The 24,436-nt window shown below is 39.8% G+C and overlaps 1 protein-coding gene across 7 annotated transcripts in view; it reads right to left on the bottom strand.

Moving 5' to 3' along the window:
• The window catches only part of LOC147161107 (neurexin-2-like), a 148,173-nt gene that overhangs the window by 85,465 nt on the left and 38,272 nt on the right, over positions 1 to 24,436 (bottom strand). For 4 of the 7 annotated variants that reach the window (XM_086057877.1, XM_086057881.1, XM_086057878.1 and 1 more), the window contains 5 exons: positions 18,491 to 18,520; positions 18,222 to 18,233; positions 13,716 to 14,017; positions 6,764 to 6,925; positions 81 to 510 (listed from right to left, as the gene is read on the bottom strand). In XM_086057877.1, the coding sequence (XP_085914003.1) occupies positions 81 to 510; positions 6,764 to 6,925; positions 13,716 to 14,017; positions 18,222 to 18,233; positions 18,491 to 18,520 (936 nt within the window). The remainder of the gene's footprint in view (positions 1 to 80; positions 511 to 6,763; positions 6,926 to 13,715; positions 14,018 to 18,221; positions 18,234 to 18,490; positions 18,521 to 24,436) is intronic. The other 3 variants (XM_086057883.1, XM_086057882.1, XM_086057879.1) reach the window with 2 other exon arrangements.

The following is a 24,436-nucleotide window of genomic DNA, read 5'->3' as shown; positions in this document are numbered from 1 at the left end:
AGCAGAGAAACACAGTAACAAAAGCAGACAGAGAGCTTCCCCTGCCTCCTCGCATACACATTATTATTTTTTTTCCTTACCATTGCGCCCTTTCCTTTGAAAGTCCACATGGCACCACTGGCCGTCATCAAGCTTCTTGCTGCTGGCTTTCATTTTGATGCTGCCAGAACCCATATCCATGACCAGGTAGAGGAAACCATCCAGCAGCTCTATGGCAAAGAAGTCGGCCCGGGGCTTGCTCTCAGGCGGCGCCCCCAGCAGGCTGCCGTGGCTAAACAGCAGCAGGCCGCTGGGCTCGGTGGTGCGAAAGTCCAGCGATATGGTGCCTGTCCTCTTTGTGTTCCACCTGGGCAGTGTCAGGTAGGCAGACGGCGTGTCAAAGGTGACCGGCTCCAGGGCGTCCACGCTCTCGCAGCTGAACGTCAAGTCGCCATGGATACTTATTTTCGGGTCCCGCTGCTCGGCCAGCCGTGACAGCTCCAGTCGGAATTCATTATTCTTGTAGACCACCTGATAAATGAAAGAGATGCCGGCGTGAGGTGACAGCTGCGCAAGGCAATTTGTCCGTCCAAAAAGTCGGGATATTACTCATCAATAAATAAAGCAATGAATAAAACACACACGGGCTTATAATCACAAGCATCACACGCACGGCGCCTTTTTACCTTGCTCAAAAAAACAATTTGAAAAACTAAAAATGCAAATTCCTATAGCTCAATCAAAGCAGTATATAGATTATATGGCAGACTACTACTTTCCCTATTAAAATGAATGGAAATATTCAGAGACGATTCCTGCACCAAATTGTGCTCTTTCTGCTGTTGTACGTTTCGTATAAACGCACTAATTAATACCGATACTAATAATGATAATAAAAACTCCTTATGAAGACTGTGCAAGGGATTAGCTGATTTAAAGTAAAGTAAGTAAAGAACAATAAGTAGCTGGAAAATAAGCTTAGACAATGCTTGCGTTGGCTAAAAAAAAAAAAGAAGAAAAAAAAAGAATGAAGGTAGCAGAAAACACCGTATGGATTTTTCAAGGTCATCACAATTCAACATTCACTAAACAAATAATATCATTTATAAGCATGGCTGAGCTCACACAACAGAAGGTGGCAGATGTACTCAGCTGTGCCATCACTATTTTTTTCCCCGCTATTGATATTATAACACGTACTGACAGCAAAGCGATATATTTAAAAATATACCATAATTATGTAAAATGAGTCAATTTAACAGCGCATTCCTCATGAAAGCACACATTGTTTCAGCAGCATCCGTACCACTTCCCCTTGTGTTGTTATTGTATTGCGGTGTGGCCTCATCAATATGCACAGCAGGACACCAAAAAAATAAAGCTTGTCTCATTTCACCCGCAGCCCGATGTGTTATCTGCCACATCACCGCGCCACCAGTCAGTGCCGGAGGTGACACACCACGCTGCACGCAGGACTTACAGGCCGGCTCAAAGGGGATATGAGCCAATATCACACTTCACACTGCCTCGCTGTGACTAATTAAGCACTGAAATCAGACGGTGAAACTGACCATTTGAAAAAGGAGGGAAAGTAGAAGTTCTTTTTTTTTTTACATTTTTTATTATTATTATTTAATGGGAACACATTGGTGATTTATTAGCAGAGCACTTCCAGGTCGGGCTTACATCTTAATAAGGGCTGAGCAAGCTGAGAATAAATTCACCTGGTGTGGAAGGTTGTTACATACACGCAAGGTCACGTCAATGTCAAAGTCGGTTTTGTTGTCCAAACACCAACTCTGTTCTCTGACGACATGTCCGAAAGACCGGAACTATTAACAACAGCTAGTATGTGAAACATCTTTTTACCTTAAAATGTCACTAAATGTTGCTAAAATATGACTCAAAAATTAATTGCACAATATTAAAGAAGTTTTATAATGGCGGAAATTTAAACCCTAGCTTAATCCCCGTTAAACGAGAGACATTTTATTTGAAATGACAACAAAAGAGAAGCAGCTGGAAAGGATTATGCTAACAAATCTGGTTAAATTATTTAGCAGTTTTCCAGGAAGCTGCCAAGAGCACGTCAGTTTATCCAATTTTTGTAGTCTTTGTCCTCATTAGGACCATGGGTGAATTGTAGCCTATCCCAGCTGACCCTGGACAGGTCACCTGGAAGATAGGGATGTAACGATAACGGCAATATCGTGATATCGCGATATTAAAACTGCCACAATATTTTGTCGTCGTCATGTCACTATATTAAAAGCAGCACATCTTTAAAAAAAAAAAAAAGTTGGGTTGATTTCCATTTGTGCAGTTCTAGCACCCTCTGCTGGCTAGTTTTTTAGTGCAGTATAATTTTCACAAGGCATGTTTTTGCCCTTCTATGTTTAAAATCAACGCTAAGGGTCGGATGAAGGGGAACATAATATGCTTGTGAAGAGAGTCAATATGTGGAGGAACTCAATGTGTGCTTGCATTAGCAAGTAAGTGCCTCAATATATATATTTTATTTATGCATATTTATATACAATATTTAGTACAGTATTTGTACATTGATGTACAAAAGCAAAATATATATATTTTTTTGTATGAGCTCATTTTTTAAAATCAGAACTATATCGATATTCTTGGCCATTTTATAATCAGGAACTAAAAAGTTACACACATCTGACAGATGCCTGTTAAAATGCGATTTCTGTAAGTCCATGTATAGAAATACAAAATGGCATTTATTTCATGCAATTCTAAAGAATATGCTATATTAGAATACAAAAATGTTTACAATTATTTCATTGGTTTTTTTGTTGGGGGGGGGGGGGGTTGGTATCAAAAGTACTAGTGGAATCAGTACATGGAAAAAAGTGGTATTGAACATAAAATGACAATTAAAATCGCACATGATTTTAAAGCAAAACTTCCACATGCACGGCCAACAGCAGCACACTCCACAAAAATGGATTTCCATATTTCAAAACGGTTCTATAGTATCAATGTTACGACTTAAAACAATTCCTTTTTCTCTTTGTGAACTACATTATGTTTTGTTGAAAATTCCACTAAATTCTCATGATGACAGTCTCCCCAATAGCAAATTATGTTGCATCATTATCCAAATAAACTACAGTGTGTTAGAGTTGAAATATTACAGTGTGTGGCAGAGAAAATTATGTGCTCAAGCAACCAGTGGGTGTAAAGTGGAAACGATGCCATTAGCAGGCGACCAAATCAAATGTGTCACTTCATGATAAAAAAAAATAATAAAAAGTGGAGGGGAAAATGTTAGAACATTTGGCTGCCTGTAAGTACACAATTAAATCAATTATGTCAATTATCCATCGTGATTTTTTAGAGGCGTTATTGGAATGAAAAAGTAGGATCTGATTACGAGGGCGGCAAGGACATTTGGCAACAAATTGGCTTCAAAGGTTGAAGCAAGAGCAAAATGGAGGCTCATGACGCAATGTTGGATCTCCTGGTGTAATGTTGACCTCTCAGTTGGTGACCCGTCAGAGAAACGTGTCTACACTTGCTCGGTGCTGGGCTTGATGCATTCGTCTCAAAGTGGCTTTTATTTTCCCTTTGAGTCGATGAACCCGATGGCCTCTATTATCATCTGTAAAGAGATCCATCACGAGACATGCTCTGTCTTTTCAGCGACACGAGACATTTATCCCCCCCCCCACTACATAAATGTCCTTCGCGGCTTTAAACAACATATTTGAGTCCGTGCTTACTTTTTAGTTCCCCCCCCGGGATTAAGAACAATGTAAATGTGTCGATTCTCCGCCTTTCAGCACGCGGCCCTATCGGTCTAGCTGCGAAGCTCCAGGCTGGACTGACCCGTGTCTGAACCGCGCCTCAGCATTTCCTGGCGGGCTGATCTCATTTGATCAGCTTTGGATCGTCCACCATTCGCCCTCATTAGCGGGGATTTTTTTTTCCCCTCCCATTGCCGTTTGTCATCCCGTCGTCACGGCTGCGGCGCACGTCGCATCCTGCCAGCGTGCCTTCAATACGTTCTGCTTTGGCACATCAGCAGCGCGGGCCCCCAAACCCACCACCAGCAAATGCCGCCCACAAAGCGGAGGTTGCAGTAATGCCGGGACAATAACCTGCCCATAAATAACATCTCATCTTCATTTCTGCGCCTTCACGCTGCAGAGTAAATATGGAGAGCAAATCATCCAGCGCCTCGGCTTGAAAATGATGTCTGAAACCAATAGCAACATTTAAATTGAAGCAAATTAGAGTTACGCTTTTGAATGAGAAAATGCGTGTATTGCCATTAGGGAGAAGCTAACATATTTTTAAAGGGAGAATAGCATGCATTCGTGGGACATTGAATTAGGCACACCTGAAAAAGCTGCTAAGTAGCAACAAAGATGACACACGCTTAGTTTGAAACACTAGAGAAGAATGTGTTTATTGTTGTGGTTATAGTTTGCAGTGGAGAACAACACAGAGTGGTTTCTCATATTTTGCCTCTCTCTTGTAGATATTGAACTGCTATTTGATTTACTAATTTATTGTAATGCAATTCTCACAGTGGCAATGAAACAATATTGCTTTTGTAAAGGTTAACTACCTTAACTCATTGACAGGCAGCCATTTTGACTGAAGCAACCCCCTTCGCTCCCGGCTGTTTTACTGGATGTTGACTGATTTTGCAAGGCCCACAGAATGTTGTGTTCTATTGCTATAAAAACGTGGAATCTACCAAAAGAAAGATTAGGGGGAAAAAGTATATTTCCATATTTCCTGTTTCCGTTTTGCAGCAATTAGCATTAGAATATAGCCAAGTTTCATCATTATTCACAAAGCTTTTTTTCAACATGGCCCTGGTTGATCTATTTTGCTCTGCCGCCGCCGTTTTTGTAATAACTTCTTAATTTCTTCAACCATTTTGTGCAGTTGAGAGGCTGCATCAAAGCTTTCCGTATGCTCTAGCATTAAAAAAACAAACAAACAAACAAAAAAAAAAACCCCATAAATAAACGTAAAAATACGTCTTTGGGACACTTAAAACATTGATAAATGAATGCGTTGTGTTGGGTTGGGTCATGTGTGACTGTTTTGGGTGTTGTTATGATCTTGATATGGTCCGTTGCTATGTCCGTTGTGATGATATTGGCAGTACTATAAAGTTATTATGTCACTTATGATGATGATGTATTAGCCACACTTAGTTTGTAGTTCGTCTAGTCATTCTTGTTTTGTAGTTGTTATGCAGTTACTATGTCCCTTATGATGATAATGTCAAAATCCAGCCATTTTTATCCTATCTCAGGGGGCGGCCATTTTACCACTCTGTTGCTCAGGGCTCAGGCAACGACCAATCACAACTAACCTGTTTTCTAGAGTGGTGGTGCATGGAATATATTATAATCCCCAAAAAATTTGGGGGGTTGACTTCCCCTTTAAGATGATGATGATGATGATGCTGATGATGATGATTAGCCACTCTTAGCTTGTCTAGTGACTCTTATTTTGTAGTTACCATGCAGTTATGTCCCTTATGACGAGAATGTTGTCAGTTGCTATGCAGTTGCTATGTGCCCCGTGATTATATTTGTAACGCTATGCAGTTGTTATGTCACTTATGATGAGGATGATGATTTACTAGCCACTCTTAGCTTGTCTCGTCACTCTTATTTGATCTTATAGGCCTTTATTTTGTTATATACAGTTGTGCATTGCCCTAGCGGCTCATTTTATTTTCTGCAGTTTTTGTAATGATTTATTTTTTTTTACTTTGAGTGTTTTGAGCCTATTGTTGCAAGGAGTTGTGACTGTATAGTGTAAGCTGGCACGAGGACTTGCAAATTAAGGTTGTTGCCAATGTTTTACATGTTTGGCCAAGGGAATGAAGTGGCACCAAACTATGCTGCTTTTCTTTCTTTTTTTGAATAGAAAACTTACATAAAAAAAGAGCCAAATCTCACACAGCTATGAAGCATTGCGCTAGCTTTGGCACAGTTACATAATAAGCCTGCAGTCTGATTTTAACAATACAATATGAAATTCTCTTTAGCTGCCAAACTCTCAGTCACAAACACGCTTGTGTTTAGTTTATCCACCTTATTTGCGGGGTGAATTCCGTGCAGCCTATAATTCGGATTAGCTGTTTGTTTTATGCGGAAAGCTTCACTGGGAAGCGAGGACAGAGACAAACACAAACTTTATTGCCATGTGAGCAAAAAAACCAATTTGATTAGTCAATGTCCATTCATCGATTTGAATTGTGACTTCACTTTTAAAAGGTGGGATTTTTACGCTTCCATGAAAAACTGCTGAAATTGGGCATTAGCAGATCATGTGCCACGGCGCTTCACACCTGACGTCATTCTAAATGCACAAGTACACGATGTTAACGTGCTCCTTGGAGATCATCAAAGTGACAGGTGCGGCATGTGGCCTTATGGAAAGATTAAAAATGAGGACGAGCTCCAGGAGTGAACATAAGAAGAGGGATGCATTACTTGTGTACGCTGCACTATCGCTCTCTCTCTCTCTCTCTCTCTCTCTCTCTCTCTCTCTCTCTCTCTCTCTCTCTCTCTCTCTCTCTCTCTCTCTCTCTCTCTCTCATTCCCATAGGATTCTATAAACAGCCTCTCCGCTAAACGTGTTTCGTTGAAACACCCTTCCAACAGTACAGTCAATATTAACGTGAAGGCTGACTTTCTGCACATGGAGCATGCCCTCAGCATATAGGAAGAGGGAGGGGCCATCTAAAACGGGCGGGATCGTATTTCAAGTGGCCGCGCGCAAGACTCACGTCTTTGAGGCAGCCCATGAAGTTGTTGCTGACTGGCGAACCGGGCAGGTCGGCCGTGTCCACGCTGCCTCCGATGTAGAAGAGGTCGTCAGAGCCCAACATGGTGTAGTCCTCTTGGGTGTAGCCCGTGGTGGTCAATATGCCGTCCACCAAGATTGTCACCTGGAAGCAGAACGACATGATTTGGAAGAGTGCCAGAAATTATTTTCGACTTCAATTCTATCACTGATAGAGAGACCATACATTTTTTTTTTTATATATACAAATTTTAAACTCTCACACCCTTTAAATACATTTAAAATTATTTTTTATCTTATTTTTGTACACATACAAGCATAAAAGCATAAATACAATTCTTACTCTAATGTCTGTCCATCCCATATGCCTTTAAGAGGCGGAGCCTGGAAGGCTGGCACGTGACAGCTGTGAGTCTGTGTGTGAGTGTTTGGGCGAGAGCTGTGGCCAACAACAGCTTCTGAGTGAGTGTGCTGACTGTATTTTACTGTTCTTCCAATGCTCAATAATGGAAACGTGCATTGGTGAATGTGGCTCTCTCTTTTGCATATCAAAATAAAAGCATCACAAATTTCCCTTGCATTTTGACTTCATAAAGACGACGCTAAATTGTTCATAGGTGTGAATGCGAGCGCGCATGCTTGTTTGTCGATACTGTATGTGTCGAATCGACAGTTCCAGGATGTAGCCCACCGCTCACCCAAAGCCTGCTTGAATAGGCTCAAGGTCACCCGAGACCTGAATGAATGGATGAATGTTTACATCGCTTCAAAATAATTTGATGGAATTATTAGTATTTTCTTAACTAAGAATAACCGATTTGTACTGCAAATTCGGACTGCTTCCCAATGAGATCAACAGGTCACTAAAAACATTTATCAAATCCTCACGCACGTTCGTTTCCGCATCTTTCTAATTTGTATTATGCATTTTTCATCACGAGCTGGAAGAATTCTCAATGTTCTTTGCCTGATAATGGCTTACTCTTAGATCTGGGAAGCCATTACAGGGAGAAAAAAAAAACCCCAGCCTTGACAGCGTCACTAATCTCTGCCGATTCCCTTTTCTGATGGCAGTAAAGTCAGCACACCACAAAGGTTTCTTCAAATCACACTTTGGCACCGAAAGCAATGTGGATGCTGCTCAAGTTGGAAAGCTCATTTAATTTGGGTTTAAGAATACTGAAATGGTGAGCTTAATTAGTTCCTTTGCCCACTGGCGGACAAAAAAAAAGAAAAAAATAGTCATCGTATCAGTCACATCACAAGAGACAGAGGAGATGAATTGTAAAACAGCGCAGTATGGGAAAAGAAGGATATGCTTGTTGCCATGACAATAAGCCCACTGGTAACACGAGAAAGGAAAATCATTCCCACCACATGACAATAAATGAAATAAAAAAATACAACTCAAAAAGTTGATAGGAATTGGCCAAATTTCAAAACACGTCGGAAATGTCATCATTTTATAAATGCGCACCACAAATTGATAAAGTACTGCAGCCTTTAGATGATGTGACGGAAGCATCTTTTGCAGCTATAGGAATTAAATCTGTCTGGCAGTGTTCAGGTTTAATGATCTACAGCGACTGATTTACAATTCTTCATGGATAATTATCATTTTGATTAGGTGACTCCGCAGTGATAGAGGGCCTCTTTAAAAACAGGGCAACACAATTTAGCTTCTCTGAGCTAATGTGGAGCATTTTCTTTTTGATTCTCTTTTCTAAAGAAAGAAAATTCCAATAGCTGATTTCACAGGAAAGCAAAATTCAATGGTTCCTAAACACAATTTTTTCCCCCATAGATCTCCCCTTTCATTGAAAGCTGGAGGATAAAAGTCAACGTAGTGATGGGCCACGCTGAGGTGTCAGGTCCTGCCGACCATTCTCTTGTCGTGACACATATTGATTTTTTTGTCCATCTTGTGGTAAAACCTTGAGTATCTTTAGCTTTGACTCTTTGAAAATGGGTCGGCTCGGCTTTGGCGTGATTGATGGCACACATCAAATAAAAGGTTTTTATGTCTCGAGATTGATAAATGTCGCCCTCGTTTATACCTGGCAACGTCTAAAGCAGATCTTTGCACACCGTAGACAGCTAACTTCAGTGCCCTTTTGTTATGAGAGAGAGAAAAAAAAGAGGGGCTACAACCACTCAGGTAGGCTACACACAAAACAAATAGCATTCTTTGTTACGGTCTTTAATGTTGCATGTCAGCACAATTCCAAGCTAGCCATGATATGAATCACATAGGCAACAAAATTGACCCATCCATTTAGTTTCTTCTCAAAGGAGCCTATACCAGCTGACTATGGGTGCGTGTGTATATATATATATATATATATATATATATATATATATATATATATATATATATATATATAGTGCCTTTTAGAAAATGTGATTTTTGAACACTTCATGATGTCTATTTGATGAAAACGCAACTTACAATCGATGAAAGAAGTACACATTTGACCTAGGAATGACTTTTTCCTCTAGTGCTGTCACTAGCGAATATTTTTAGAATCGATGAATCTATCGATTATTCAATCAATTAATCGACTAATCAGATTCATTTTAATTTTGCATTTAAGTGTATTACAAAAGCTTTTCTTTTTTGTGATTATCGTTTATTAACCAGTGATTGGTGTTTATTCCGTACTTTGTATTCATGGAGTGATGTTGTATTATGTTACCGGTTTGGTCATTGTTTTCCAAAATAATAACAGACATTTGCAAATGTCTTATTTTGATTAAACGCAGAAGACAATCAGTCTTCTTTCATGAAGGACTACAGAAATCAGTCAACAATTACTGTTGATATGCTTAAATCAGAGGGTTTGGATGATTTTCAATACAAAAATTCTCCAAATGAATACTTGGTTATTAAAATAGTTGTCGATTAATTTGTTAATCGATTACTTGTTGATTAATCGATTAATTTTGACAGCTCTAATCTAATTGCCCCATTATCTCAAAATCTGACTTGTGACTCATTTGCTATGCTGGGTTACATATACACATATATATATATATATATATATATATATTATTAATATATATATATATATATATATATATATTAATATATATATATTATTAATATATATATATTAATATATATATATATATATATTAATATATATATATATATTAATAAATATATATATATATTAATATATATTAATAAATAAATATATATATATTAATAAATAAATAAATAAATATATATATATATATATATATATATATATATATATATATAACCGAAAATAACAGCACCATAGATGACATTGTGTACAAGTCGGTGTGTGGTGCTTGCACATCAATATGCAGCAGCATCATTAATGAGGGTCAGGAAAGGAATAAAATCATTTTGTCCGCCTCAGTAACGGAAGAGACAAGAGAGGGCGGGAGGTTGTAATTGGAGGAATTCTTGCCTGAAATGCAACAGCGCATCTAATAAAATGTTTCCACCAGCATTCACTCGGGAGTCAAAGTTCTCCATATCTACATGTCGGGGAGGTAACTTATCTGAGGCGAAGGCAATTTACACAGGGATCAAACGCATGGCTGAAAGCATAAGTGACGTCGTGAGCATCGAATCTCCTCTCCTGTGGAAGTGAACCGGCATGGAGGAGAATGCAAGTTTACATTGGGAATCACGTGGCCAGGCTCATAATATAGTGCTGATGGTGATTTAGATACACTGGGACTCCTTCTTTTGCACGTCGACATTGAAATGCAGCGCGCATCACAAGACCAAGATTAGGAAAATTATGCTGCAGGTGAACGCTCACTTTATTTTGCGCGTATTTCTTCCTCCCTGAATGTCTCCCCTGGAATGAATAAAATGTTATCAGCGATGCGCAATTCCATAAAGTTTCAATGTGGCGGAAATGATCACAGGAATTCTGCAGTGAGACTTTTTTCGTTGCAGATGTTTTAAAAGCACATCTGAGGTAAAAAAATAAATAAATATATATATATAGCTTGGCAGTTCAGCCCAAAGGAGTTCTGCATGAATTGACACAATTTAAGTGTCTGAACGTGTTGAGCACGTTCCCCACTATGTGAGCCCAGAGCATTGGCAGAAAAAAGCACAAAAATAAAGCACAAGTAATTCAAGAAAACTTGCCGCCCCACAGCGTATTGACGCTACAAATAAAGTCGCTGAGCACAGCCAGGACACATCGTCACATTGGCCAAGACGCAAATGTCATTTTGTAATCACAGAACATACATGATGTGAACAAAAGTACTGACACAACGGGTCACTACAATAACAATAGAAAGGAATGGGAAGAATTTTGCATTGTGTAGCTAGAGCGACCATTCATCCCAAATTTCATTTGTGAGGTCAGAGGTCACCCATGTTGGAGCTAAAAGCATATTATATGTCTGTGATATACTCACAGCGATACATTTCTGGTATCAATAATCGATCCAGGTAAAACAAACAAACACACAAACAAAAAAAACGGGCCTGGTATAATTTTTTATTAATTTTTTAACATTAGGTATTCTTACATTTATGACTGAGGCAGTGCTTCTCAAACATTTTTTGTTTCACCCCCCATGGGGAAGAGAAAAATATTTTGTGCACCCCCCCAAGACTATGAATAGTATTATTTATCAAATTTTTTTTTGTAATTGATAATACTCCTAGTGCACTCTGACGATGAGAGACATACTGCCACCTACTGTAGTGCATGTGTAAGTACACTTTATTCTACTATGGCCCCAAAAACATTCATACTGTTTTTATGTTCTTTTATGCTAGAGCGTACATAAGGCGCTGATGCAGCCTCTGACCCGAAGAGGTCGCTTAAGGCAATGGTAGTTATTGCAAAAAACGGCCAGCAGATGGCAGCAGAGTATAAGAGATCAACCAGGGCCAATGATGAAACTTAGCTATATTCTAATGCGAATTGCTGCAAAATGGAAACGGAAAGAAATATATTTTTTTTCCTGATGAAAGAAGAGACTCTAATCTTTCTTTTGGTGGGTTCCATATTTTTCTTTTAGCAATCAAACACAATATTCTGGTGGCCTTGCAAAATCTGTCAAAATCCAGTCAAACAGCCGGGAGCGAAGGGGGTTGCTTCGGCGAAAATGGCTTTGTGTATTAAATGCGCCATATAAATAAAGCCGCCTTGCCTCGCCTTGCCTCATCACTCCCACATTCACCCCAAATGTGTTTATTTATTATTTAGTCGTGTAGTGTATGGTTGTCACCAGGGGCACTGTCATGGGACAGAAAAGTAATGACGATTCTCAGGGTCCGTGACTGACTGACAGGAGCCCCTTGAAAAGAAATGTTCCTATTTGTGCTTATTATTGCGTTCCTCTCTCCTGTAGCCCCACACTCAAACAGCGCTGCACTTATCTATGCCCAAGCACGTTTTAGTACGTCATATGACACACCTTTACTGAGTGGATTACTGCATAGTATCATACCGTTTTGTACGTTTTTTTTTTTTAGGATATTCAAATCTATCTATCTATCTTTATTCTGAAATTAGTTTTACCCCTCCCTCCTACCATTCTGCACTGCAAGATGGCTGCTATCATTACCAACAACTGGTGGGAGGAATGATTGCATTGCTTATACATACATGAGTTCAGTAAACATGCACGAGCACACATGTTGTCCAGGCCTACCTTTCCAAACATGCTTGAGCACAGCATGTAGCACTCAAACTCGTCAAATCATTTACACTCCACGTGTCACATGTGCTTGACCACGGTGTGGATCTCCTCGTGCCAGTGAACCTTTAGATCTTAGCACCTGGTCTGAGTTTTTTGGGAGGGAATTTTGTGGGGGTTTTCTCTCACTGACCGCAGTCCAAAAGTGGACATGGGGTCACAGCTACTGTGTAAGACACATTCTGGCAATTAGTTGGAGGATTCAGCATTTGTGCCTTGTCCTCTAGACAGCACAAATGAATATGAAACCTTAGGGCTGAGTTGTACTTGGCATGCGTTGCCTGTATTCATTATACAAGCACTGCTGTTGCTTGCATGACCTCTCTGAAACTGCTGCAATGTTGCATCATCCGCCACAGAGGCAAAAATTAATTTCAAGAGTGGGTGTTGCCATGTGCGACGATTATTGTTCAAGGTAACATAGGTTATAAGATACTGCAGGTGATGGATAATATTGCATTTTCAAATAAGGGGTGTAAAAAAAATCTGCCGGTGCATAAAAAACAAGATGCTGATTATTTCACCCAAAGCAATCTGTTTCATGAGGAAGAGGGCAATGACCTAATAGGAGCTGGTAATATCTAGCCGAGCATGGGAACACCGATAGCGGGACTCCTGCAGAGCGCACATATTTAACATTCATTAGAAGCAGCACTTGTTTGCTCGAATCTTCACTGATGTAGAACTGTGTTACCTTAAAAGATTTCCTGAAGGTAGGAAAATTACCTGAACCTCTTAAGAATGTGACTCAAGTGTTACAGACTAAAATTAAGTGCGCATGATTGACCTGAATGTGGGCGTGACTTGAATATAGCATCTTCCCCACTGGCCTTGAGGGTTTGAAAGGATTGCACGGCATGAAATGCTGCCTAGCAACAAGGGGTCATGACCAGAGGCGTTCGTACCGGTCTGAAGCCTACCAAAGTATTGACGCCAACGGGCACATTTTGTAAACCCATTAAACCCATCCATTCATCCATCCATCACTTATCCGTGGCGGGATTAGGGCTGGGTTTCAATTAGAATTTCCTCAATTGATTCGATTTCGATTCACAATAGTTCTGTTCGATTATATCTGGATTTTCCCCGATTCGATTTGGTTCACTTCAGTTCAATCCGATATTAATTAATTATGGAGCATGTTCAGGACTGTTGGTCAGGAATTCGACCAGGACATTTTCCCATACAAACCGTTTCAAAATGCAAAAAGGTGAAGGTGTACATACCTGGCGGAGGTTGCGCGTCACTCGAACATCGTGCCAGACGTCGTCATTGAACTTTCCGCTGGCCGGTTCTACAAGAGCCTCGAAGGCGCCAGAGCCCAAATTGATGATCAGCCACAGAGCTCCATCCCTCACAGACAGATTGACATAATCTCCCGACTTCCCCGTATGAAGCAGTAGGCCGTTCCTTTGCAGCGTGCGGAAGGACAACGTGATCTCGTCCAAGCTGCTTTGAATGGGCGTCTGAGACAGATTGTAGCTGAAGTATTCGTTGCCTTTAAACGTGGCCATCGACTCCCCCTGGCCTAAGAACAGAAGAATAGACACGTTAACCAGTCTTACAGGGCCTACACTAAATCTGTTCAACTTTTGCACAGTCAGTACGTCACACTACATAAAGACCACAATAATAAATCAAACCTGCAAACAAGTATGGTGTTTGCAGCCGGAACCTAATATCATCTAGCATTCTCAGAACGCCATTGCAATGCTACAACTAAAAAAAGAAACCCCAAGGTTATGTTTAAAGATTTATATGCCACTGTGAGAAATGTGTTGTAGCGGTGAGCGCTATGGACAAGACAAGGCAGACAAAAAGCACCAAATAAGCCCCCCCCCCCCACCATACAATTTGTTGACAATAATAAAAAGAGATAATTACGCCTGTGCCTTTATTCATCCGTGACATTTTTGAAATGTCAATACGAGTGTGAAAGTCTAACTAAACTTCCACTTGGAAAAAAGTGGAGGCAGCAGAGAGATTTTTCACTTCTGACATTTTCTAAAATGCCACATTAAGAACATAGAAAAACAACCCACTTTTGGTGTCAAACTGAATCCAATCATATAGATAACCAAATACACAGATGCTGCATAACTACTGTAAATACCAGTGCATGCTTTGGTATGCTAGCAACGATTCAGAGGAAAGTGTCTGACCCTAAAATAAAGGCTCAATACTCATACAAATGGCAATGGACCACCAGATCGCGGATTGTTTGGAGGAATTTCTTTAGTGTTTGTCTGTCTGACTTTCCATTCCTGTCAACTCGTTTCGAGCGGATCATTGTTGCTGTCATTATGCAACTATGACTGTCGATACGGCTAGTTGTTATGCCTGTTTGTGCACCCCTCCCCGTGCTGCTCAACACTCTCATTACTAACGATATTTCCTTTTATTTAATTGGGTGGGGAAGAAAACCAACTGCCATTTAACTCATTCACTGCCATTGGCGACTATAGACGTCAAAAATTCATGTAAACTATTTCTATTAGTTTAGCATTTTTTTCCCATTTTATTTCATTTTTTATGAAAACCTTGAATTTTTTTGTACATTTATAAGAGACATAAAATTATCATGCGATTAATTACGATTAAACGCCCCTTATTTTTAATATATATATTTTTTAATTAGGCCCGTCAGGTGATTTTTTTTTATTGTAATTAATCACATGACTTCACTAGTTAACTAACGATTAATCACACATTTTATATCTGTTCTAAATTTACAAGAATTTTTTTCTCTACTTTTCATACTCTTGTTAGCAAAAGTGGATTTTTTTTTTTAAACTAATAGAACTTGTTTAAATGAATTTTTGGCGTCTATAGCTGTCAATGGCAGTGAAGGAGTTAAAAAAAACGCACAGTGGTGAGTTAGCGAGCTAGCTAGCTAGTTACATTAGATAGATAGATAGATAGATAGATAGATAGATAGGTAGAAAGGTAGGTGAGGTAGGTAGGTATGAAGTAAAGAACTAAGAAAAAGAAAGAAAGAAAGAAAGACCCTTCTTCTTTAGGGGTTTGCTCCATTGTTTGCAGCTACAGTATTGACGAGGCACGGAGGAGGCCAGTCGCTGCCGCGTTTGCCGTGACACCCCTCAGACTTTGGCACTAACTCAGAAGCAAAGGCTGCTCAAGGCTGCAGTCAAACGGCTGATGCTGATGGGGCAATTCAGCGCCTTGTAACTGCTGCCACCGTTGGCAAATCCATCACCGTTTACCTTGGCGCCAGCTATTAGACCATTGTGGAGGACTGCGGCCCAAAATGAAGCTCAGCAGAATATACCAACGGCAAGCTCGATATGACAGCGACCTCTTTCCTCATATTCCCTTCCCTCTCTTCTTGTTTACTCTTTTTGCTCATACATGAAATCCTCCATTATAAAATGTAATCAACATTCACAGTTGACAGTTTATTTCAAATCTTTGTTTTCAAGTTGCTGCTCTACTTGTGGATCGTAGCGGTAAAAGAATGGTGCCTCACGTGACTAAACCGGTGAGGTGCACTGCAAGAAAACACATCATCCCTGCGATCCTTTTGAGTCTTTAAAATGACAAATGTGGTCCCCACGCTCATAATATTTACATTAGCAGCTAGGTTTTAAATTAGTATAGTAATAACAACCGTCACAGCATGAAGCACATTAAACACAGACGAGAAAGAGGTGCCGTCCCACCAGGTGGGCATCACGCGCTCGTTCGTCTTAAGAGCCCACCTGTTACACTGACACCATGCGGTCATACAAAATGACAATATGCGGATTGGTTATCATGACGAGACGTCGGCATTTACAAATTCAAAGCGGTCTATAAGCCGGGGCCCCGGACTTGGGCGCAGGTGGTGACTAAGTCCTTTAGTGGGGAGGCATCTGTCAGTTTCTCAAACTAAGACAGGTGGCATGGACATATGGGCAGCTACTGACCACGGAGTCCATCGGGGAATGCATAAGCAATTAGGTGCCCACATCTGGGTGTGCATAGATTTCAAATGTTTGTGAATTCAAACATCATCTAAGCATAAAAAATAAGCACCATCTGAATTCATTTCTCAACCGTGCGGATAAAGCCACAGGGGAGCAACTACATTGTTTATTTGATTTGCGCTAATTTAGTGCCGGATAAAAAACAAACCAGCTCAAACTAAAACACATGCGCATACGCCTCAGGCTAACGGCTTGACAACCGCCAATGTTAATAACCGATGTTTGATACCAGACTTGATGCCATGGTCAAACTTTTCCGTCTCACATATTCCTTTGCGCAGTTCGATGTACAGCACTTTGCTACAAATTGAAAAGTGTGCTAGTATTGCCTGGGGGGTAATTATCTCCACAATGTCTTCTTATTGATGCATGAAATGGAGCAATTACTTTCAGGCTTCATTTTAGGACAAATCACAGTGTGGTTGACCTTTAGGACCTACTCATTGTATGACCTGTATGCTAACCAAATATTTGAGACTGAAATGCTACCATAATGCAGGTGCTGATGTTAATCAGTATACGGATGCATTGGTGGTAGCATTTGATCTTAAAAGTAAGAATCACCCTGTAATCCTTTTATTGTGATATACGCTGTGAATAGGAAAAGTGAGCAAAAATGAAAACAGAATATATAGCACCAAAGTCATCAAGCCTTAAGGGAAGATTTTGTCGTGGGTTAAAAAAAACCAACAAAACATCCCATTCTATGGACTCTCCCATCTACTGTAACTGACTTTGACAAGATGTTTATGCAATCATATTTTTACCCCTAGAAAATGCACAAGAGATCATCCAGCTGGATAATTAATTTCAGACTCTTCATTGGTGATTCAACATACAGAAATAATTCACAGAAGACATAAAATGTTGGACTAGTTTAGGTTTTACACCTAATTATATCATCAGACAATACAGTATAATGTCTGAATTAATATTTCTTATTTTTCGGGGTACAAGATTTATTTTTATTTTTTTAATTTAGAGCTCACACTGTATTATTAGTTACATACTGTATATGTTTTTTTTTTAAACTGGGATATGCTAAAAACTAAATAAGACGAATACTGCAACGCAACCTATGAACCAGTTAAAAATGAGCACAGCACTTGTAGGCTTTCCAGAAAGAAAAAAAAAACAGTTTGCCTCAGAATCTCGCAGAGATCAGTTTCATCCCTGAGAAACGACATTTTGAAAATGAGAACATCGAGGGCAAGAGTTATGTATTTTACTGCGGGAGTAGGTCATCAAAGTCAGGTCTCTGTGTTTCGTGGAAAGCGATTGCCATGGAGACGCGGATAACGACTGATCAAAATCTCTGCGCACACAGTAGAAAACAAAAAACAAAAAAACCCACAGAAGCGTAAATATATAGGTCATAGCTGCTATTGAGTCTGACCGCACACCAAATATGTTGTATCCCAGTTTAGCCCAACATAATAATTAGAAATAGTTGAATATCAGTTTGCACCTTCTTATTCAATCATATCTGTACTACAATCACCCCATGTGAAAGGTAACATCATTCTCAACCCTGAAGGGATCAAAAGTAACACCATTTAAGCTCTCGACTGTATTTGAATGGCAAATTAAGTGAAAACAGTAAATTATTGTCGTAATATATTCATATATTCTTCTCATTAGCTTCCCAGGAAGACAGTCAGCGAGTTCTTGTGACCCGAGACACATTTTTGGCTTTGAAAATACCTTCAGCAAACCGAAGAGACGCCATGAGCGTCGGTGCATTACCTTGGCTTAAGACTGCAGAGGTCAAAGGTGAAGTTCCAGTAGCGCAGTCAGTGGTCAGGACAAAGATTTGATGGACAAGAAGTGAGTGAGTCGTGAGCATAACATGAAAGGCAGCAAAAATGAGCAAGTATATGCACAGATGGAAAAAAAACCAGGAGAGGCAATATTAGTGCAGCACAGTTAACTGAAATGGCATCTATGGGAAAAGGGGGGGGGGGGGGTGTGATTGGGTGGCTGGGAGGGAAAAGCAAACCAAATAGACCCCATACCTTGGCGGTTTAACATCAGGTGCGCCAGACCTTGAGGGAAAGAACAGAAAAAAGGATACGAAAAACAGGAAGTTCATAAAGAGGATCGGGAAAACAAAAAAACATTGTCACAATGTTGGACTGCAGTTTGTGACAGACATCCTGGGGTAGGCACGGATGTCAGAGTTCAAAAGGTGAGAGAGAGGAGGGGGAATCAAACCAAAAAAAGACAAAGACATCTCAAAGGGGAGGAGGGGAGGAAAGAAAAAAAACATCTTGATAGGCGCAACCGTCGTCACAGTTGCTCTCAAAGATGCTTTTTTCCCCAAATGGAACACATATCGTATGTTAAGACAGTGTTTGGGATGTACCGATTAACAGCCTACCACTTATGAACGCTTTTTATGTACACTCGGATTTCCATGTAAAACGCTCAGCCAAGCCGCGCGGCTGACAGGACGTCATAAAACGGCAGCGCTGACGTTCATCTTCACTCACTACGTCTAAGCGACGACGTCGGAATCGTACAAAGCACATCATGCCAAGCGCTGTAGTGGATTTACAGGTTGAGTACAAAACAGCAAGTAAATAGCTCTCCTGCTGCAGTACTCATACAATGACATCACACACCAAATCATCATCTAACACATCAGCTTGGAAAAAAAAAAAAAAAAAAAAAAAAAAAAAAGCAGAAAGGAGCAGCAGGCGCCAAGTTGTTCACTCCTACGTCAATTTCCTGTGCGCGCACACACACGCTAATCAATATGTAGCCTGGCAGGGAGTATATGTGGCATACTTCACCCGCCTTTCGTGCCAAAAAGGAGACGGGGACGACAAAACACAACACTTCTGCTGAGCACATGAGCCCCCACTGAGCTAGCCAACACAAACAGCTCTTCTCATTGCATCGGCACTCTTCGGCGCTCCCGCAAGCTCGCTTTGTCACTCGCAAGACCTGCTGGCATCAACAATTACCGTTCAATTCGGCGCCATAATAAATGCCACGCCCCCACGTTTGCATTGTCAAAAGTTGTCAAGCGTAGCATCCTTTTGTTAAGCGCGGTGTTTCCCGACCTTTATTGAGCCGAGGCGCACGCTTTGCAAAAATGTCACAAGAGGTATGAATACGGAAATAATGATGATGTCGTCTCAATTTGCTCACAAATGGGCTAACTCGGTGTGAAATGTGGTAGGGTTTAATTGGGATCTGCTCTTGGGAAGCCATGCCTTACTCACTTGTAGGAACGGTAACAGGTGGATAGGGGTGTTAAAAAAAAGACGATTTTTAAACATACATTTTTTATCTTACTTAGGGTTAGGATTCACACATTAAAGATGGAAGAATGTTAATATTTTATTTCAGTGCTGTTCAAACATGAAACAGACTGCAACCTGTTTGTTAAATGCAGTGGCAGATAAATAAATACTTTTTCATACAAATCTTACAGTGTATATACAAGTTTACTGATTAGTATTTTCTAAATTTCAGTACAATTTTTTTTCCGCAATAATCAATTTATAGATTTGTATCGGGATTAATTGGTATCGAATTCAATCGTGACCTATGAATCGTGATACGAATTCAATCGGCAGGTACTAGGCAATTCACACCCCTAATATATATATATAGTGACATGGCTCATACATAACATAACGATGAATGTTTGTTTATAAGATGTATTTTATGAACTAATGGAAAAAGATAATAGGAGGTTGCTATTATGTATGAAAAGCACTCGTGGTATCGGTACTTGGTACTCTTTTGTGGAAGCCAAATAATCGCTCTGTTCTCGACCACTTTTTGCACACTTCTCTGCTAAATGCATTACTACGCTATCTAAAGAGATTTGATTCAGTTTGATAGATGAGCTATTTTTTTTCTGCTTTGAAGGACACCCGTACCGCATCACATTCCTGCTGGGACTAATATGGCACCTCAAAGGGGTTCGTTCAGTTGGATGCTTTAAGCAATGTGTCGCCTTTCTATGCTTTCAAGAGCGTACCGAATGGCGTATTGCAGAACTTAAATGGATTTGGGTCCGTTTGATAGCTTAGTCATATTTTGCATTATCTGTAACTTAACACCTTTTATTCAGAAGTGGTACTGGACCTAAAATGGTTTGGCTCAGTATACTTTTAAGAGACTATAATTATTGCAGCTGTCAAGAGTACTAACATAATTGATTCATTGCATAGGAGTTTTTGACGCACTTTTTTTTTTTTTAAGGGTACTTATGCTAACAAATGAGCTATTCCTCTGTTTAATCCAGTGGTGAGTTAGCTTGTATCGTGTTGAGATGCTGTCACATTATTTACGCAATTATCACCATCTCGCCTACACACACACAGCTGCAGAAAGTGTCAATTTCTCCATGTGTGGCAAACATGTCCATCTCAGTCACTAAGGGAACCTTATAAAGATGCAGGTCAGAGTATGTCTTGGTGTGTTAAGAGCATCATCACCCAGGCGAGCAGGTAAGCACCACACGCACGCACTCACGCACGCACGCACACACACACACACACACACACACACACACACCCCCACACACACACACACACACCCCCACACACACACACACACACACACACACACACACACACACACACACACACACACACACACACACACACACACACACACACACACACCTGATGTGCTTTTGTTTGAACAACCCTGCAAACAAAAAGCGCAGTCCCAGTGGGGATGCGGTTGCTCGATAACAAACCAATACGTCGTCGTCCACATACAAACACGAGCGCCTCTTCCGCCTCTCCTCACCCCTCAGGCCATCTCCTTCTCACCAGTAGTGTTGAGATTGAACTGGACAGGAAAGCAAGAAACAAGGTGTCCGTCATCCTTCAGCTACCGGATTGTGGGGGGGGGGGGCTTTTCTGTGTGTATGCGCGTGTCTGTGTGTGTTCACTTAGGCGCTCACTCATCACAATTGTTGGCAAGGCAGAAACAAAGACACACCCAGCAGCAGCAAGCTGCAAAACACATTCAATGAAGAGCAGAAATGTATCACGAATGTGAGGCAAGCATCCTTTTCGGAGTCCGTTCTCTCAGATGTAAGATTTTCTACAAAACCTAATTCATTGTAGAAGGGGGGGGAAAAAAAGAAGTCATATTTGAGGTGACTTGAAAAAGCCCGTTGTTTTTGATTTGTCAATGCATTTTATGAAAACAATATGACCTCGCTGCTGTGGAAACTGGCACAATAACAAAATGGTGGCATGAGTCAATCTCAATTGATCGCCTTCCCATTAAAGCAGCACGTCACTGAATAGTCATAGTCCTTCATCTGATTACGTACACAGTCAGTATAAGCATTAGCAGCATCTAAATACATGGGAAAAAAAAACGTTTTGGTATCAAAATAATGACATACCCTGGCAGCCATCTTGAGCTGTCCATGTTATGACTGTGATGTATTACGTGCTGTTTCCTGGTCTGTTTTGCCGTATTGCTATCATTTCTATACACTCAAACACATACACTCTGAACGATCTCAGGTTTCATATTCTTTTGAGAAAAAAAAAAGAAGAGATATTTACAACGGCCCATCCAAAAGGCAGTCTATGAAAAGCTCGACATCACATAATATCCAAAAAGCGAGATCAATCCTCACCAAAATATATTACACAAGTATAAGCATGGCCAAATCCTGCTCTAATAAACAAGGAAAAAATGCTACTTTAACCGTTACCTGGTTGTCCAACTCAAAGACCGGGGGCCAGAGCCGGCCCGCCAGATCATGCTTTGTGGCCCGCGAAACCAAATCAATTGTCAACTTCCATGACTCTTGCTAAAATTTGTACCCAAAAACTTAATTGTCATGTGCAATAAATAAGAGCATTGAGATTCTGCAATATTTTTTTAAATCCTTTGTACAGTAATTTTAACAATAATTCAACAAACTATTATACCGATTTCTGATTTCAAAACGAGTCAGCCATCTTTATTTTTTGTGCGCAGCTGTCAAATGATAAAATGTTTTAATCAGATTAATCACCTTAAAATGTTGATTAATCGTGATTAATCAGCTATTTAAAAAGGCTTTTTTTTATTTTTGCCCGCCAAATTTGAAGAGCATATGTTAATTCTTTCGACATTTAATGTTATGAGGACGTCTTCAACACCATTATCATGTTTTTATTTGTTCTAGTGGACGCCAGGATAATATGGCGGTAACGTGTTGTAAACTTACCAAGCTTATATGCAACATTTTTAACATGAACATCATGCAAATTAACTTGTGATTGGTTAGTTAGGATCCAATCATGAACCAGAAGTGTTGACATCATCCAAATTATCCGTTTTATTGGTTTAGACACGCGAATATGTCATGTCCACTGCAACAAATCTATGGATCTAAAGGGGTTAACTTAAAGTAGCCATTGGCTAGGATCATCTGCGGTGAAAATTAATAGTGTGATTAATCTGTGTTAATACATGAATAAGCAATATTTTTTTCGACAGTCACTAATAATAATAATATAGTGAGACGATTATACATTTATTTGGTTTCACCGTCCTAACGGGCCAATGAGGAAAGCCATAACTACAAAAATTTGTCCCACCCCTGGTTTATGCAATTCATCACTACCAAAGTGAACGATTCACCCCAAAACGTTTATTTTTTATTTTTAACATCTTCCTGGATCTTCTACTCTCCAAAAGTTATTTGTCATTCCAGTTCAAATACAAGACAGTTGCTTAAATTTCTGCACAATTTCCCTTTAAATTACCGTGAGAACATCTTGCATGCCAGAACAATACACGGCAAACTGGGTGACCCACGAAGGTCAAGCCATCACAGGCAGAACGTGATGACCGGACCAACCAGGCTAATCTTGGACTACTATCGTAGCATTGGAGGGAAAGTGGATGAGATCTGTCGTCCCTGCCCCATTAAAATATCACAAGGAGGCAGTCACCACATTGAATAATCTTATCCTACTTGGCTGAGCCTTACAGCCAAATCTCAGCGTGGCAATGCAGAGATAGAGTCCCAGGAGCATATATGAACATAAACCGCCTTTCCCTCTCTTCCTGTACTATTTAGTTAGCTATTTTTAAACGTGGAAAGGAAAGTAAAACAGCAGGCAATGGAAGCAACTGTGATTTATATGTTGGCATTTTAAGCCGTTTGATTTAGCTTGCAGCAAACGGATGAAGTCTGAGGAAGTCAGGATTGAGCATTATTATCTGTCTACAGTAAACGCACAATTGTTTATACCTACTCATGTTGGACCAATTTAAGATTGTCCAAGGCGGTGGTTTCTCAACCTTTTTTTTTTTTTTGTAACGTAACCTCTGTGAAATATTTTTTTCAGCCAAGTAAGGGCGTAGCCCCCAACCAGCGCAAAGCATTTCTGATTAAAAATAATAATAATAACAACCGAGTGCTGTGCCATCATTGTCTAATGTATTAAACTTTGGAGCTGTATTTGTATTTATGTGGTTTCTTGGACTGTTTGGAAATAAAAAGATATATACTATAAATAAATAAATATTTGTGCACATACAAATTATTATCAAAATAAAGCATCATCTTTTGGGATCATTGTAAAGCTTTGTTCTCAAAAATAAATTATTAACTGAATTTTAAACAAAGTTTTCAAGTGATTGACAGGTGATTCTCGGTGGCATATGACAAGTTGGGTCAAACCATTCTGATATTGGGGAGATGCTGGGTTTTTAGGACGCTGAAATTTAATAGCCTACTGAATATAAAATTCATTCTATTAATATATATATATATATATATATATATATATATATATATATATATATATATATATATATATATATATATACCTTTTTAAATGTATTATAAAAATCACACGTACCCCCTGGAGTGCGTACCCCCATTTTAGAACCACTGGTCCAAGGTGCAATAATACTGCAAGTAGTTGGTTGGTATATGAAAATATAAAGCTTGTTGCTTTCTGTATTGAGGA

Source organism: Leptonotus elevatus, chromosome 16 (assembly GCF_054856555.1).
Source record: "Leptonotus elevatus isolate MCC_2025b chromosome 16, RoL_Lele_1.0, whole genome shotgun sequence".
Taxonomy (NCBI): domain Eukaryota; kingdom Metazoa; phylum Chordata; class Actinopteri; order Syngnathiformes; family Syngnathidae; genus Leptonotus; species Leptonotus elevatus.
Note: the sequence above shows the minus strand (reverse complement) of the source record. Positions and strands in the feature narration are given on the sequence as shown.